The sequence below is a fragment of the Stegostoma tigrinum genome, chromosome 15, assembly GCF_030684315.1.
Source record: "Stegostoma tigrinum isolate sSteTig4 chromosome 15, sSteTig4.hap1, whole genome shotgun sequence".
NCBI lineage: Eukaryota > Metazoa > Chordata > Chondrichthyes > Orectolobiformes > Stegostomatidae > Stegostoma > Stegostoma tigrinum.
In genome coordinates this window covers 50,547,209-50,564,964 of record NC_081368.1, presented here as the reverse complement: position 1 = coordinate 50,564,964, position 17,756 = coordinate 50,547,209, and the positions used below count along the sequence as shown (strand labels likewise).

The 17,756-nt window shown below is 39.3% G+C and overlaps 1 protein-coding gene across 7 annotated transcripts in view; it reads right to left on the bottom strand.

Annotated features, from left to right (window-relative positions):
• Window positions 1-17,756, bottom strand: part of hdac8 (histone deacetylase 8) — a 71,395-nt gene that overhangs the window by 31,889 nt on the left and 21,750 nt on the right. For all 7 annotated transcript variants that reach the window (XR_009446712.1, XM_048544446.2, XM_048544447.2 and 4 more), the window contains 3 exons: window positions 10,423-10,535; window positions 6,301-6,378; window positions 6,105-6,213 (listed from right to left, as the gene is read on the bottom strand). Coding sequence is in view for 6 of the 7 variants with exons in the window: in XM_048544446.2 (XP_048400403.1) it covers window positions 6,105-6,213; window positions 6,301-6,378; window positions 10,423-10,535 (300 nt within the window). In the remaining variant the exon portion in view is untranslated. The remainder of the gene's footprint in view (window positions 1-6,104; window positions 6,214-6,300; window positions 6,379-10,422; window positions 10,536-17,756) is intronic.

The following is a 17,756-nucleotide window of genomic DNA, read 5'->3' as shown; positions in this document are numbered from 1 at the left end:
CAAGTCAGGTGACCCAGACCAGTACACAAAATCCAGATATGCTCTCTGCAAAGCCATCAAGGAGGCTAAGAGGCAGTACTGGACCAAGTTAGAGGCCCAGACCTACCAAACAGATTCCTGCTGCCTATGGCAAGGCCTAAATGACATTACGGGATACAAAATGAAACAGTGTAAGATACTGGATAATGATATACTCAATGCTTTCTATGGTCAGTCTGAGCAGCATACCACTGGCATGATTAGTGTCAAACAAAAAGAGAAATTGCAGGAGAAGCTCAGCACGTCTGGCAGTATTTGCAGAGAGAAAGCAGTGTTAACATTTCAGGTCCAGTGACCCTTCTTCAGCACAGTTCTAATGAAAGGTCACTAAATGAGATATTGATTCTGCTTTCTCTGTATAGATGCTGCCAGACCTGCTGGGTTTGTCCAGCAATTTATGTTATTGTTCTAAATTTTCAGTATCTACAGTTTTTGGTTTTATATAAATAAAATCTTCTACACTAAAACAAAAGCCCTCCTACAAAGTTACCAATAGCAATTTCTAGGCTTTATTTATGGTAGTGAGAATCTCTGTTTTTTGAGAGAATATAAACCCTTTTGAAAAAAAATTACCTAGATCTTGGAAGTACTACCCATTGACATTGCAACAATGATGAGATCGAGAGATTCTGGTGATGAGATCTGGATACACTTGCAAAGAGACCCATCATTGTGAAGTAACCTGTCACATTCACATCATAAAATTAGCAAACTCTGATCTCAGTAGAAGGCGCATGTAATTAGCCAATTTAAAAAGTAGATTTTACAAGACAACATTTAAGCACACAACTCTGAGCAAGTATTATTCATTTTCAGGAATGTCTACTGACTGTCAAGATAGGTTAACAAATAGTTGCACTCATTCATTTCACCCATCTTCCATTATTTTCTGAAATTATTCCTCTCAACACTTTGGCAAGTGATAACAAGTTTTAATGTCAGAAACTACAAAGGATAAATTCCATTGTTTCACTGTGAATCTTTCTTAATTAAAGTTTATGGTTTAATCATATCTTTCTGTTATGTTCTATGCATGTTTTTGTTCTAGAATGTAGATGTGATCCATGAGGTATTCAAACCAATAATGACACTGGGCAGTTTTATTTATTCTTCCATCCCACAACTTTCAGTAATTTTGATCTTCCCTTATTATACTTCTAAATTGACTGTTACTCTTATTGCTTCCACTTGCTTCTAATCTTAAATTCACTCTACATTTTAATGTTTCTTTTCCTTCTATTGCTTAGAATGCTAAAGCCCTACAATACCATATTCGGTCCTCACCAGACAGTCTCCTCTAAATGGGGGAAGCCAAAGACAAATTTAACGATCAATTCATTCTGTCCTCAAATCTGCTCTTCACTTTTTAATTACCATATTTTTAATTACCGTATTTTTAATTACCGTATTTTTAATTCTCCACATCATTCCTATGTTGACCTCAGCCTCCTACACAATTGCAATGAAGCACAACTTAATTTCAAGGAACAGAACCCTATCCTTTATGAGGCTCTTCATAGGCTTCCATGTTCAATACCAAGTTCAACAAAATCATATCATAATCACCACTTATTATTCTCTTTGCAGCTGTTGTTAACAATTCTGCAATTGAACCATTAACTGGCTTGAGGTGGGCCACTGGGGAGGAATCCCTACTTTCAACAGTTGCCAGTCAGATCTCTGAGATCAACAATGCCACGAGGAGCAGAGGCCGCTACTGAACACTATCCAGACTCTGAAGAAATGCACTGCACATTTTCAAAATTGTTCTTCAACTTGAATGATTGAAATCCCTGATTCTACACCGTTTCTTTCTCTCTTTTACACTTGACAAATATCTGATGAGGATTCTTTCTTTCAGTCTAAAATTGTAACTGATAAATTTCAGGCACATGCTCACAAGGGCCCATTTATCAGGTTTGTACTCTTTGGATTGTTCTTCCGACAAACTGATATACACAGTCTTAGCAGTACCTGTCAAACACCCTAACATTAAATTCCAAGTCCCTCTTGGCCACTTTATCTGTTGAGCTACCTTCTCAAATGAAACAGAATACCTTTCAAGTCCATCCTCATTAAATATAGCACTCAGCATAGATTCTCAAATCAATCAAATCCTTCATTGGAATCATAATATTCATCAGAGTCACTATGTCGTCCTTCTGTCATTACTCTTAAGCTCTTCTTTGGCCAGCTCATGCTCTCTAAGCTCCCTAACCCGTTGAAGTTTGAACCTTTGTAATTCCATCTCCCTGTTTGACCTCACTTTCTAATTCAAGTTTCCTTATCTACACGTCCCACATTTTCTGCTTCTCTTTTGAGTCATCTTATTTCTAACCATATGTTAGCTAATTGCAGCTGCAGCATACTAATTTCAGACTTCTTTTCTCACAATTCTAAATGCTGGATAATCACTTGAAGTATCTCATCTTTAAGGAATCCTATTTTTGCTTTTATATTCAAGTTATCTGCTACTCCTCTCAGATTAGAACTTAATCAAAAATTTAAAATAATTCACAGTTATAACTTCCATTTTCAGAAAACTCTGAGCAACATTCAAAGCCATCTTTAAATTCCACAATATAGCCGCTTTGCATCCAGAACTACCAAATAGCTGTTATTTAAAAAAGAAATACACAAACCCTCTTAAATCTGGTGAAGTCAAGTGTCCTTAGTTCTCATGATCCCCGCTGATGTTATGACTGGACACATCAGATCCCATACTGATAACAACACAGGCTGATGCTGCTTGGCCTGCTGTGTTCATCCAGCTTCACACAGTGTTATCTCAGAGTCTCCAACATCGGCAGTTCCTACTTTTCCCATATTGATAATCATATTTTTTTTTCTTTAGTGTTGGCAAAATGGTCTCTCACTGAAACTAAGTATGCAATGCTGCAGATTTGGATATACCAGTAAAAGTGAATCACGTAAAAGAAAATAAGTTAAACAGAACAGATGAAACTATCTGCATATAAAGTATTTAAAGCTTTTTAGACACAATACAAATATAATCCAATTGATCCTAAATGGACTTCTTTACAGGACTCATATCAAAGAGAATTCCCGTCTCTACCTTTTCCATAGAGGTTAGAAACTTTGGCTTCAACTCACAGTCTTGTAAATCTGATCAGCTCTTCCTATGTTTTCTTACAAGGGAGCTTAAATTTTTCAACTTCAAAGAAATCCCACAAAGTTTTGACAAAAACACTTCTGGTCTGGAACTTTCACTAAATTTCTGCAGGTAAACTAAGGTAACCTATTTCTGACAACTCTAAACTATTTTCTCCTTTTTTCAGGAGCAACTGCTTTTCTTTAAACATGATATAGGAATGAAACGGAGTTCAGAAAAAAATTACGAAGGATTGGAAGGTTTGAGCTTTAGTGAGAGGCTGAACAAACTACGGCTGTTTTCCCGGAGCGTCAAAGGCTGAGGGATGACATATTGGAGGTATACAATCATGAGGGACATGGATAGGGTGAACAGTCAAGGTCTTTTTTCTCAGGGGAGCAGGGGGAAAGATTTAAAAGAGACCTGACAAACAATTTTTTTTTTCACAGAGGGTGGTACATGCATAGAACGAGCTGCCAGAGAAGGTGGTGGAGGCAGGTACAATTACAACATTTAAAAGGTATCTGGATGGGTACATGAAAAGGAAAGGTTCAGAAAGATATGGGCCAAATGCTGGCAAATTGACCTAGATCAGCTTAGGATATCCAGTTGGTACAGACAAGTTGAACTGAAGGATCTGTTGTCGTGCTGTACAACTTGATGACTCCAGCTTCAACCGCCACTTCTGGAGAAGTGCTCAAGTAAAAAATAAGTTTTCTTCCTAAGTTACGGGTGTTTTCCCTACTAAAAGGGGGAAAAAAAATCACTTCCTCAACTTCTAAACTGGAGCTTATTATTCAACTGTTTATTTTGTTCCGTTGTAAAATTCTCTCAATGTAAACAAAACCCATTACTATTCACAAATACATTTTTTCTCAAACAAAAACAGAAGTTGCTGGAAAAGCTCAGCATGTCTGGCAGCATCTGAGCTCAGAGGAAGGGTTGTCAGAGCCAAAATGTTAGCATTGATTTTTTTCTTCACCAATGCTGCTACAGATATTGCTTAACTATACAAACAATAATCGGGAACAAAAACAGAAGTTGCTGGAAAAGCTCAGCAGGTCTGGCAGCATCTGTGAAGAAAAAAGTCAGAGTTAACGTTGCAGGTCCAGTGATCCTTCTCAGAACGGATGGTAGCTGAGAAAATATCAGTTTATATGTAGAGGATAGGGAGGAGGACAGTGTAAGGAGTAAATGATAGCTGGGGCTAGAGCCCAAAGAGAGAAAAAAGCAGTTGGATAGGCAAAGAAGTTGATAATGCTCTGGCTAGGAGAGTGAATAGCTGTTAATGGGGACTGCTAGTGACTAATAATAGGTGGTGTGTAATGGTAGGCTATGTAATAACAGGGCCTCGCGTGAGGGGTAGGGGGCTAAGGCATGGGAGAGTTCAGACCCTAAAATTAATGACCTTGATATCGAGTCTGGAGAGCTGCAAGCAGTAAATGAAGACTTGTTCTTCGAAAATAATAATAAAGAGTTTGGCTAGGAGAATACGAGTTTTCAGTACAATTGCTGGAATATTGCCAGAGCCCACGGTCTTTGCAGTATTCTCCAACCATTTCTTGAATTTTCAAATTTCAAAAGCTTCCTTGAAATCTAGAACTCTCCTTGTGAGTAGTTTCTGTTGGATGGCTTTGTGTCAGGGGCCACAAACCGAATAGTCACACAAGACATCTTGGAGAAATCTTCGAACTTGCAGTGTTCCTCTAACCTCTTTAAGGCAGGCAGGAATTGGGAGCTGGTCTCTCTTTTGCGCTGTAACCATTTAAAAAATGGGAACGTTCTGTGTTCATCAGTGGCTTTGATGTAAAATAACTCCCTAACACTTCACAAAGTTCTCAGTATTTCTTCACCATGGGTTTTTTTGGTTGCGCCACACTCCTTGAAATATAAAAGTCTTGCTCCCAATGGTACTCAAGAAACTCCGTACCATTAATGTCTTGAGTCACTTTGCCACACATTAAAACACAGAGAGTACAAAACCCTACTTTCTATCTCTTCCTCAAACAGTCCCATTGCGCGAAACTGGCCCACCCTTTTGTCTTCCCACCGGTGGGAATTTTTGCCACCACTCGAGTCTAGTAGCCACTTGCAGCCTGAGGCCCTTTAGTGAATGCTGTCTACATAGACCGCCTGCTCACTGTGTAAGCACAACATTCTTCCCTGGGTCGCGCACGCCCAGGTCTCCTTGCAACTGCTCTCCATGATGATTTTGGTACCTGTTGGGTGAGTACTCTCTTCAGCTATCATCTGCAGCTTGAGTTCCCTTGGGATCACTGCCTTTAACCCGCTCCCCAGTGCACAATGTTCTTCCCTGGTGTCAACCACAGGCAGAGTCTGCTCATGTCCACTTCCCTTGATGTCACCTCCACAATCCTGTGCCATTTCAAAGCCTGGAGGACAGCTATCCTCTCAACAGAAAAAAAGATGCTTACACACAGTTTGTGAGCCAGATCCCATTGTCAGTTATGTTCGTGAGATACTGACTATCGTTCTGTCCAGATCTGTAACCAAAGTAAAAACCCATTCCAGATTCATAAAATTGAAATCTTCTTTGCTGACAGTAAGGATGGCAGACAAAATAAGGCCAGGCAATTTCAATGCATTTCCAAGACATCATAAGCACACAGCACAAAACTGCCCAGAAATCAACATTCATCGACAAGATCACTGAGAGGTGACAAGATTGCCATTGCCTTAAACAGATAAATAATATATTATCAGCTGCAGAAAAATGCCTTGTGGCCCTTCTTTCTTTGCTGGAAGACAACTGACCTAGACTGGATATCTTCTGCATCGAAATGGGACATTTGGAAATTCATTACATTGTAAGTTACAGGCAATAAAGCCACCCGATTATGGGTGAAACTCTGGGCATCCCAATTCAAGCATAATACTTTACAAGAAAGTAATTCTATATTGTTCAGAGTCAGAATTTTATAGCAGTTCCTACCTTTCACATATTTGGTAGTAAAGGTCATCTTGAATGCCATCCTGCAAAGGCACATTCACAGTGTAATACCTTCCTTTCCCCATTCCAACATCTGTCACATCACCTGTTCCTTGAAAAACAGCCAGAAGAAATCATTTAAAAAACTCTGAAAGATTGCTGTTATTGAGAAGAAAAACTGGAGTGACAGCAGACCTACCTGGGAAGAATCCAGGGGAATACTTGTGAAATGACACAGTCATGACTTTAGATGTAAAACTGAATGCATCTTCTACGCCTAGAGAGAATTTTAAAAAATGACAAAGATGATCACAGGTTGCGATATACATACTTTATCGGTCCATTGACAGTAAGAAATGTTCCTCAATTTTACCAATACAAATTGTCAAATTGTTCAAAAATGACCATCGGCATACTGTTCTTCTAATGAGTTGCAATAATGGCAAGTAATCCACTGAGATAGTAGGAACTGTCAATGCTGGAGAATCTGAGATAACAAGGTGTAGAGCTGGATGAACACAGCAGGCCAAGCAGCATCAGAGGAGCAGGAAAGCTGACATTTCGGGTCAAGACCCTTCTTCAGAGTGGGATACCGGTTTTGTTCTGTCCACATCTGTAGCCAAAGTAAAAACCCATTCCAGATTCATAACATAAGTTTTCCAACCATATTTCGTAAGTTTTTGGTACGGTGTCAATGCATAGGAAATCCTAGCTGCTGACTGGAGTGTATTGAGACAAGTAGCATGGAAGGGTTTGAAAGTGTGCGGTCAAAAGGAATGGCTAGGTAGTGGAGAAGACAGCCTAGTGCAAGGAACTAATATCAGTTGACCTTGGAACAAAGCTATTCACTCTCTGCAAGCTGCAGAAAAAAAACTTCTATACACAAATCTTCTGGCCCGTGCATACAATATTCAATCCAGAAATCACATGCACCTTGGCACAATACATCATCTCCTTGCATTTCTGAAGAAGGGTCTCAAAGCAAAACATCAGCTTTCCTGCTCCTCTGATGCTGCTTGGCCTGCTATGTTCATCCAGCTCTACACCTTGTTATCTCAAATAGTCTACTGTGTTTTGTTCTAGCTTTTGTTCACAAAGTAACACACTTATCTCAGCCATAATGCTATGGAGATGCACTGAGGGAGGCCAGATCCCTCTCTGACAAGAGGAGAAAACTGGCAAAACAAATATCTTCAGGCCAATACTAAATATCTGCTCGAAATTAGTTGTACACTAGCACATAAAAATCTGGGAAAAAGTCAGTGATTTAACAACTTCAAAATTCAATTTATCTAAAGTTTTAACATTCAATCTAAGGACCTAAAATAAGTACCTAATCTACCTTAGCCAAATTTCCACTGATCCCTACGTATTTGACTTTATTTAAGTTTTACACACTTTAAGACTTACTATGTCCCTCTCAAATTCCACATTGAATTCTCTCGTATAATAATATGTATCTCCAGAGAATTATTTCCTGAGATGACAAATTAATCCTATCTCATTACACAAGATAAAATCTAATATAAGCTTTCTCCTGGTTGATGTGATATTGTGTTAGACCATAAGACAAAGGAGTGGAAGCAAGGCCATTCGGCCCATCAAGTATACTCCACCATTTAAATCAAGGCTGATGGGCATTTCAACTCCACTTCCCTGCACTCTCCCTGTAGCCCTTTATTCCTTCTGAGATCAAGTGTTCTTATAGAAACTCTCTCAAATGCTGTTAATTATCCTGACCTCTGAACTACTTATGCCAAATTAATTTATCCAATTCATCTGAAGATTAAAGTTCCCTATAATTATTATAAATAGATACTATCAATCAACCCATTCAGACGTATATGACACACCTCTAGAACAGGTGGGATTTGAATTTGCACTTTCTGGCTAATAGGTGGAGGCAGAACCCTAAAAGAATACATCTCACCGTCTCAGTCACGCTGCACAGTTGTATCCACAAAAGGTGGAAACTGTGGCCAGAGGAATTGGTAGAGGTGAGTACAATTACAATACTTAAAAGACACCTAGACAGTTACATGGATAGGGAAGGTTAAAGGGATATGAGCCAAATGGGATTTGTTCAGTTTACCTAGTTGGCATAGACAAGTTGGGCCAAAGAGTCTGTTTCCATGCTGTGAGACTCTATGGGGGCAATCCTACCACAGCACAAGTGTGGCATGTTTTGTTTCCGACCTGTGTCAGTTCATTCCTCTTTAACACACCCGGTGGTCTCAGATTTCCTGAGGAGCACTGTGTGGACAATCGCCTTAGTGCAGACACCCGAGTGACACAGAAAACAACAGCCCAGAACTCCAAAGTTCGAGCTATCTAGCAGCCTCAGCCTTCCAACGGAGGATTCATAGATATGTCACTGCACCAAGTATGATTATAACACACTTGCAACAAACTCTTACAATATGATTCATAAAACAAAAAACTGCGAGTGCTGGAAACGAAAACACAAGTTACTGGAGAAATTCAGCACATCTGGCAGCAACTGTGGAGAGAAAACAGAGTTAACATTTCAAGTCCATTCTGAGTCAAGTCTGAAGAAGGATCAATGCTCTCAAAATGTTAACTACTTCTTTCCACAGATGCTGCCAGATCTGCTGAGTTCCTCCAGCAATGATAGCGCAGCCTTCAGTAGCAACAAACATCTCAGTGCTCACAGCTATTGGTTCAACAAGATAATAGCCGATAGATTAAGTCTGAACATTTTGAGAGGCTGATGCTGTCAAATATAAACTTCATTAAAAGAATTAAAAGATAATTCAAAGATAATGTAATGAAATTATGAAATACACAATTATAGGGATTTATTTAAATCCCTATTTTAGATTTGAAGATGGAAAAATGCTTTATAATCACTACTGTCCAGCAAACTGGTAACTGCAGTGTGCAGGGATCCTCACAAGTGAGCAGCAACTCTGCTGGTTAAGTTCAAGCGCCAAATGAATGACGGTTCCATCTCCACAGCAGGCTCTATGGTGAGCTTACCATTAGCTCAAGATCAACAGGTTGGCCATATCTGCAATACAAGGATATCTGCAACCTCAAATTTTCAGACTGGTGTCAATGCATAGTAAATCCTTGCTGCTGACTGCAGTGTATGGAGTCAAGCAGCCTGTAAGGGTTTGAAAGTGTGCGATCAAAAGGAATGGCTAGGTGGTGGAGAAGGCAGCCTATTGCCACGAACTAATATCAGTTGACCTTGGAACAAAGCTATTCACCCTCTGCAAGCTGCAGAAAAAAAACTTCTATTAATAAATCTTCTGGCCCATGCAGGCAATATTCAATCCAGAAGTCACATGCACCCTGGGCACAGTACATCATCTCCTAGATTAATAGATGCCAGCTGATCATATGATGCAATCAGAGTGACTTACACATATATCTGTTCTGAGAGTAAATGTCGAAAAAAAGGATGAAAGGTAGTCAAACTTTGCAGATAGGAAGTTTGTGCATATTTAAGATATAACATAACTAGAGATGAGAAGAATAAGAGATAACTGGAGAGAAACATATGAGGTCTGAGCAAGTTTCACAGGATAGGAGCTGAGAGGTTGTTTCCCCTCCAGGGGACATCTGGAACAAACAGTAACAAAATATAAATGTCTTCCATTTAAGATCGAGAAGACAAACAACTTATCTCCTCCAAGGACAATTAGTTTTTGATATCTCTTCTCCAGAGAGCAGTCAAAGCTGGGTCATTTAATATATTCAGAGCTGCATTTGATAGATTTTTGATCTGAAGTAGTCCAGGATTTTTGGGGCAAATAGAAAACTGGAGTCAAGGCCACAATCACATCAGAATGGTGAGGCAGTTCAAGGGGTCGCATGTCTCTGACCAGAAATTCACCCAGACAGCACCACGCCAACTTCTATCTTGGAGGACAACAGCAGCAATACATGCGAACATCACACCCTGCAAGTTCCCCTCTAAGCCACTTACTTTTCTGACTTGGAAATACATCAGCATTCTTTCAGTATCACTGGATCAAAATCCTCAAATTCCCTTCTTTAGAGCACAGAGGGTCAACCTATAGAGTGTGGACTGCAGCAGTGTCAGAAGTAAAGCGAACTTCAAACTAATTCCAGAGGGAGTGGGAAGTAAATTCTGTAGCATTACAGAACATACTGAATTACACACAGGTTTACATCATACTAAACAAGTATGATGCAATTATGATAACACTTGTCCTTATCAAACAGCACTTCCTTGAATGTACCATCAGTAATGTTATAGGAGATTCTGTAATTCCTTTATAATTTTCATCAAGGTATTGTAATTAAGATGAAATCAAAGATTCAATCTTACCATCGCCATGGTGTAGGTCCAGATCTATGTATAAAACTCGATCAAACTTCATTCGCAGTTTTAAAATGCCAAGCACAGCATCATTCAGATAACAAAACCCTGATGCTTCATCTCTTCAGAAAAAAAATACAAAGAAACAGACAATGAGAACATGATGGTTCTTCTTCCTGTAGGATTAACCAACTTTTAAAAATTACTTCATGGGACATTTTTGCCCACTGGCAAGGCTAGTATATTTTGTCTAATGCTCTTGAGATGAGCCACTCTCCTGAACTCACGTACATTCATAGTGGTGGTAGGTAGGGAATGTCAGGATTTTGACCTACAGATAATGAAGGAAATGTAATTAATTTACAAGTCAGAAATGTGAGTTAGAAGGGAATTTTGCTGTGATGTTTCCTCATGCCTGGTGCCCTTCTTCTAGATGATAGAGGTCATGGGTTTGGAACAATGTTCACTCTAAGCTGGACAAATGGCAACAACCTGAAATTTCCCACGTAGATTGTATACAAGTAGGCCCCTTTTAAGTTACAGCATAAAAATTTTCAAGTATCTGTGCACTAACAAATAATTTCCACATTTAAAAAAAGACTGAAATGTACTTTAAATCAAAAAGTGCTATCAAAAAAACCACTGCAAGTTGTTATGGTGCACCATTTGGACAGTGCACAATGCAGCCACGAATGTACCATCAGTGGAGAGAGCAAATGTTTAGGATGGTGACTGCAATAGTAACCAAACTGTTTCTACAAACTAGAATATGCTCATATTTGCGTTATAATTAAAGGTTTTGGTCAACTGCAGTGAGGAAACCCTAGATGATGATATTTGGAAGTCCAATGTTATGAATAGAATCCTCAGAATAGAATCCATCCAGTGTGGAAAGCTTAGCCCCGTAACCCTGCATTTCCCATGACTAAGTCACCTGACTAGCACAATCTTTGGACTGTGGAAGGAAACCGGACTACCCAGAGGGAATCCACACAGGCAACAGGGAGAATGTCTGCGTGGAGTTTGCACAGTCGCCCGAGGCTGGAACTGAACCAGGGTCCCTGGCACTGCGAGGCCACAGTGCTAACTCCTGAGTCACTGTGGTACATGAACACAATCACTATTTCCAAAAGATGTCATTCTGGACCATCCATGGGTTGAAATTTTTAATAGGCATGTAATTGGAAAGTGTACAATAGCTATGTACACACCAATTTCTTGCTGAGTACACTAATATATTCTGAAATGCAAACGAATGGAAAATCAGTATAAACTGACAAGACAGTGAAAACACTGATTTCTCATTTCTACTATCAAACAAACATTCTTGCATACGACATCTAATGCATATTTAAGATCATGGAAGCCTTTCAATGTTATGAATTTGTCTAAAATTGATGTCATCAAGTGTATTCAAGCAAACTCAAAATGCTCAACAGCCCCCAAAGAAGATGGGCCTTTTGTGAAAATACTTAAGTATGAGTCCAGGTCCCTTTTATTTGGGGGGGGCAGGGTGGAGAAGAGCCAATTGCATGTACAAATAAATATGGCATTTCGTGTCCTTATTCTGGGCCAGAACGTTCAGGTTCAAGTCTCACCTGCTCAGATGTGTCACAATGTGTTTGAACAGGCTGGTTAAAAATATTAGGTAGGGGAGTTTTTATAGTGCAAAAAGCCCAAGGTTATATCCCACCTGCTTCATAGGTGGGTCATAACATGTCTGAACAGGTTGTTCAAAAGTATCTAACGTTTGTGGGGATTTCCTGAATGACCGGCGCTTACATTTTCAGTCTGGTATAGTGAAGTGAAGGATGAAGTTTATTGGCTGAAAACACAATGCAACTTGAAAAGATATTATCCTAATACAACCACATAAATCCAATTGATTTAAGAACCTATGATGTAGCTGATTTTGGGTCCAATCCAAATTAACTTCCAGTCTGCTCTGTGTAATCTAGCCATACTGGATGATAACAAAATTTATAAGATTAACATTTGAAAAACTCAATAATCAGTGTCTTGAACAGTTACCACAACACGTTTACCGGAAATTTTGCCAAAATCCACTTGGCTATGGATTATGAGTTGCCAAGTGAGATTAGGCTGAATGGTTACTTGTCAGCTTGCATGATGGGCCACATGGCACAATATGTTAAAAAAATCTATGATCCTACACATCTTTTTCTTCTATTTTGCCAATTCCCATCAATATTTTCTGATCCCCTTCAGTTCTATATTATACATTTACCCCCCAAATGACAGTGGGGAAACAACTTGATTGCATGCTCCTGTCAGTGTGACTCTCCAGCCATCTGCTGGAAGATTGAAAGCAACTTTTGAAATAAATTATTCCATCTTCCCTCCATTAAACAAGAAACCTACAGGTCTGGTTTCAGATCCTATCTCTCTATAAACCCATTCAGTACTGCACCAATCTGCCACAATACCAGGTTATCCAGTATGTTCTTACAAGTACTTAAAGGTAGAAATCAACAATACACATCACCTAAAAAGCTGATACAAGCACCTTTCCAGTTTAAGAATATTAGAAGACACAAGTGTTTATGAGAAATACCCCCTTATAAAAATATGAAAACTTAACATGCAGTAGAATAGGCTATTCAAACCTGTTCCGCCATTCAATTGATCGTGACTGATCTTCTACCCCAACTGCATCCTCCGAATTCTGTAATACCACACCAGCAAACTAAAAAAATGGCCTTTCAGTATCCAAACCAAAAGACCAGACCTGTTTCTGCCACTGTTTTGACACATACTTAAGATTTTAAAAAAATGAAAAACTATAATGTAAAAGTCCTCAGTCAATACAAATAGAATTCTTAAATGATGGGACATGAAAAATAATCAAGTGATTAAATCACACACTTGTCCTAAGTTATATTACTTTCTTTACCCTTTTTTTAGTCCTATCATCCTGTATAAAATATCTGTATTTTTGACACAATTATGAATTACTTCACACTCAGAAATATTACAGACAAGACACAAAATCAGGTAGTTTAAAGATCCTGCTGAAATATAATTCCAGTAGCTGATGAAAAGGTTAGAGGATAAAGTCTGACACTGAGCTGGGAGAATACCAACAATTATCAATGCAAGACTGAGTTCTGACTTTGATTACAGGCTGATGTCTCTCCCAATCTTTTCTGACATTTTTGTTGTTACCAGCACAATGAACCAATTCATACATTTCACCCATTCATCTCCAACGTATGGCTGTCTTCTATTCATCACAACTAAAACACTTCATCTCCAAAGTTCTGTTCTTCGTGCCTAGTTTTCTCCCTCATGTCAACGACATCATCCCAGACTCTGCCAATGATTTTTAATGCCCTAGATATGAAATCAGTTTCCGTATATAGTTCAATGACAATGAATTATAATTACCCCTTCAAAACCGAATAAATCAAAATTTTAGGCAGCTCAACAATGATTAAGTAATATTTCTCTGCCCCTGTCAGAAAATGCAAGTTTTTGGTCTCTGACCTCCAGTTACCATGTAGGCTAATCCAAGATGCAAAATTTTAGTTTGGGATTAAACAGGTTTCAAGTGTCCTTCCATACATCCTGTCCACGCCACAGACCACCTCAGAGCTATATGGGTTTGCTCTACCATCTCACTGTGGAAATCCTATTCCACAGGTTCATAACGCTCACTTTTGTTAATGCCCTCCTTGTTAATTGCTACCTCCAATTTCAAGTAACTGAGGAAGCCTCACCCAGCCTACCTTAGTAATTGTCTTCAATCATACAATACCAACGCATCCTGCTCATGTGAATTTAACACCATACTGTTTTCTCACTGTTCCAGTATTGTTGCTGTTTCTTCTAAACCCACTAGGATTGCTTTACTTTCAACTTTAACCTCTTGTCAACTTCCTAACCGCTTTCAAAAATTTCCAACAAAGTCTTAACTTCCAATGCTCTTTGTCCTCGAAAACCACTCTTCTGTTCAATGCCTTGTTTAATGCTCAAAGAAATTATTTTTTGGATGCCAAATATTAATAAATGCACAAATTGCTGTTGATGAAAAGATGTTGCATTGTTCCATTCTAATTCATACTTCGCAATGCTCAAAATTTACTTTCAAATCTTGAAAATATGTATCATTTATCCACATAAATTGTGCTGTACTTTATACAAAACTTCAAAAAATAAATAGCTGAAACAAGCAAGTGGGATCCTCCTGAAACACTGAAAGTATGTCAGAAACAGGGGATGCCAGGGTGTAATAAAGGCTGACTTCTATGGAGGGTGGTCTTTCAGAAAGAGGCCTCTCTTTGTAAGTCGCACCCCTGCCTCTGAACCAGAAACTTTGAGTTCAAAATCCAATTTATGACTTCTTGGCAACCATTCAACAAATCGATAATCAGTCTGTTAGGCTTGCAACACACTTTCACTCTTATGAAAATGTAAACCGGTTTATGTAAAGATCAGAAACAAGGGCTGACAAGAGCATGAAGAAATTGGTTTCACTGCACTGACAGATCATCACGGACGAAATAAGTTTGACAGACTGTATGTTGCAATGAGGGAATCAAGATATATGGTTCTGACAGAGTGACATCATTGAAGTTAATCTTTTCAAGCTTCTGTCACGTAAGCATTTATTCTTTACGACTTCATTCATTGCTTTGTATTCCTCCATCAGTTTTTCAATCTAATCACCCTTTCGCCACCTCCTCAAATCTTTTTCAGAGGCCAGTTATCTCAATATTTTTCTGCTTTTTCAGTGATAATCTGCCTGTCGTTTTATCTGTACTTTCTGTGATGCACTCTGTGGTGGACAAATTATTGGAAAGGATTCCGAGAGATAGTATTTATGATTATTTGGAAAAGCACAGTTTGATTAGAAATAGTCAGCATGGCTTTGTGAGGGGCAGGTCATGCCTAACAAGCCTCATCGAATTCTTTAAGGATGTGACAAAACACATTAATGAAGGCAGAGCAGTGGATGTGGGAGATTTGGATTTTAGCGAGGTATTTGATAAGGTTCTCCATGGTAGGTTCATTCAGAAAGTAAGAAGGCAAGGGATTCAGGGAAATTTTGCTGTCTGGATACAGAATTGACTGTCTAATAGATGACAGAGGGTGGTAGTAGATGGAAAGTATTCAGTCTGGAGCTCAGTGACCAATGGTGTTCCACAGGCATCTGTTTTGGGACCTCTGCTCTTTGTGATCCTTCTAAATGACTTGGACGAGGAATTGGAAGGGTGGGTTTGTAAATTTGCTGATGACACAAAGGTTGGTGGAATTGTGGACAGCGTGGAGGGCTGTTGTAGGTTGCAACGAGACATTGACACGATGCAGAGTTGGGCAAAGAAGTGGCAGATGGAATTCAACCTGGAAAAGTGTGAAGTGATTCATTTTGGAAGGTTGAATTTGAATGCAGAATATAAGGTTAATGGCAGGGTTCTTGGAAGTGCGAAGGAACAGAGGGATCTTGGGGTCCACGTCCATAGATCCCTCAAAGTTGCTATCCAAGTTGACAGGGTTGTTAATAAGGTGTATGCTGTGTAGGCTTTCATTGGCAGGGGAATTGAGTTTAAAAGCCGCGAGGTTATGCTGCAGCTCTACAAAACCCTGGTGAGACCACACTTGGAATATTGCATTCAGTTCTGGTCTCCTCATTATAGGAAGGATGTGGAAGCTTTCAAGAGTTTGCAGAGGAGACTTACCAGGATGCTGCCTGGATTGGAGGGCAGGTCTTATGTGGAAAGGTTGAGGGAGCTAGGGCTTTTCTCTTTAGAGCAAAGAAGGATGACAGGTGACTTGATAGAGGTGTACAAGATGATCAGAGGCATAGATAGAATGGATAGTCAGAGACGTTTTCCCAGGGCGGAAATGACTATTACAAGGGGGAATAATTTTAAGGTGACTGGAGGAAGGTACAGGGGTGATGTCAGAGGGAGGTTCTTTACACAAAAAGTGGTGGGTGCATGGAATGTGCTGCTAGCGGTGGTACTGGAGTCAGATACATTTAAGGGATTCTTGGATAGGCACATGGGGATGATAGTAAAACGTAGGGTATGCAGGGTTCATTGATCTTAGAGTCAGATAATAGGTCGGCACAACATTGTGGGCTGAAGGGCCTGTACTATGCTGTACTGTTCTATCTTCACTCCCTTCTGGCTACTCTGCTTCTTCCATGGTGGGATTCAAATGCAGGCCTGTAGAACCTCTGGGTTTCTGGATCACTAGCTGAGTGAGGGAAGAGGCGAGCAATACCGTTTTTAAAAACAACATGAAGCAGTTTTTGGCGGGGGGTTAGAAGGAGGTCACAATTTTAGGGTCAGGGCTTGTGGGGGGGGTGGGGAAGGCTAGAGCTCATAGGTCGAGGCTTGGCAAGGGATTGCAAAATCAAGAGGATTACGGAGAAGAAAGTCAGGGAAATAGAATTAAAGGTGAAGGGGTGGTACCTGTACTGTAAGGAGAAAGCCAAATCTTTGTTTCACATTCGTAAGATTATATCATTTACTAAGTAGGAAATTAACTATATAGAATAATGCAACCCAGCAATTACGATTTTTAATTTTTTTTGAGAAGGAAGGCCCTGCAAAACCTAATTATAGTTTGATATTGGCCCCTCTGAGAATCAATGTTTCTCTTCAAATTGTTACATTCAAAGATGGATATTTCAAGAATGCAGCCACAACTTAATGTGAGAACTTACCAACAGTATTGTTAGTTAGAAATGCATGACAAGTTACAAACTGTTTGGTAGGACTAAAAACCTGGGAACTGGGTGAAAGAAAATCTGCAATTAATTAAAATTCCAACTTATCTATGTCTGCAGTTATACAGACTTTACTTTGTCCAACTGCTTTGATACTCAATTAATCAATGGAACATTAACCAAGTTGAAACAGTTTATCTTAGCACTCTGGACAATTTATACTAAATCAAGATTCCACTAAAAGAAACAGAAGGCTCAACGTTTCCATAGATAACCATTATACTATATCACAGATCTTCTAACATTCGAATAGCAGTATTGTTGCTAACAGTCATGAACAAAAATTTACCTTGATGACTGCTAGCGTATCTGGGAGATTTGCTTTTAAATGATCTGTCGCATTCATGATTTTGTCCTTCCTCAAAAATGTCAAGAGACATTAAAGGTGAAAATGTTCAGTTTCATTCTTGATAGCTGTAAGTCGTCCATACTTCACAGCTGTACAAGTGCTAACCACACAGGACCTGATAGCTGCTTTTTCTATGCATGTGTTGCATCGTGCATCGAGTGAGATTGTCTGACACTGTAGACTCAAGATAGCAGACTCCACAAGCGAATTCCAGCAGATTGAGGGCAAAGATATAAC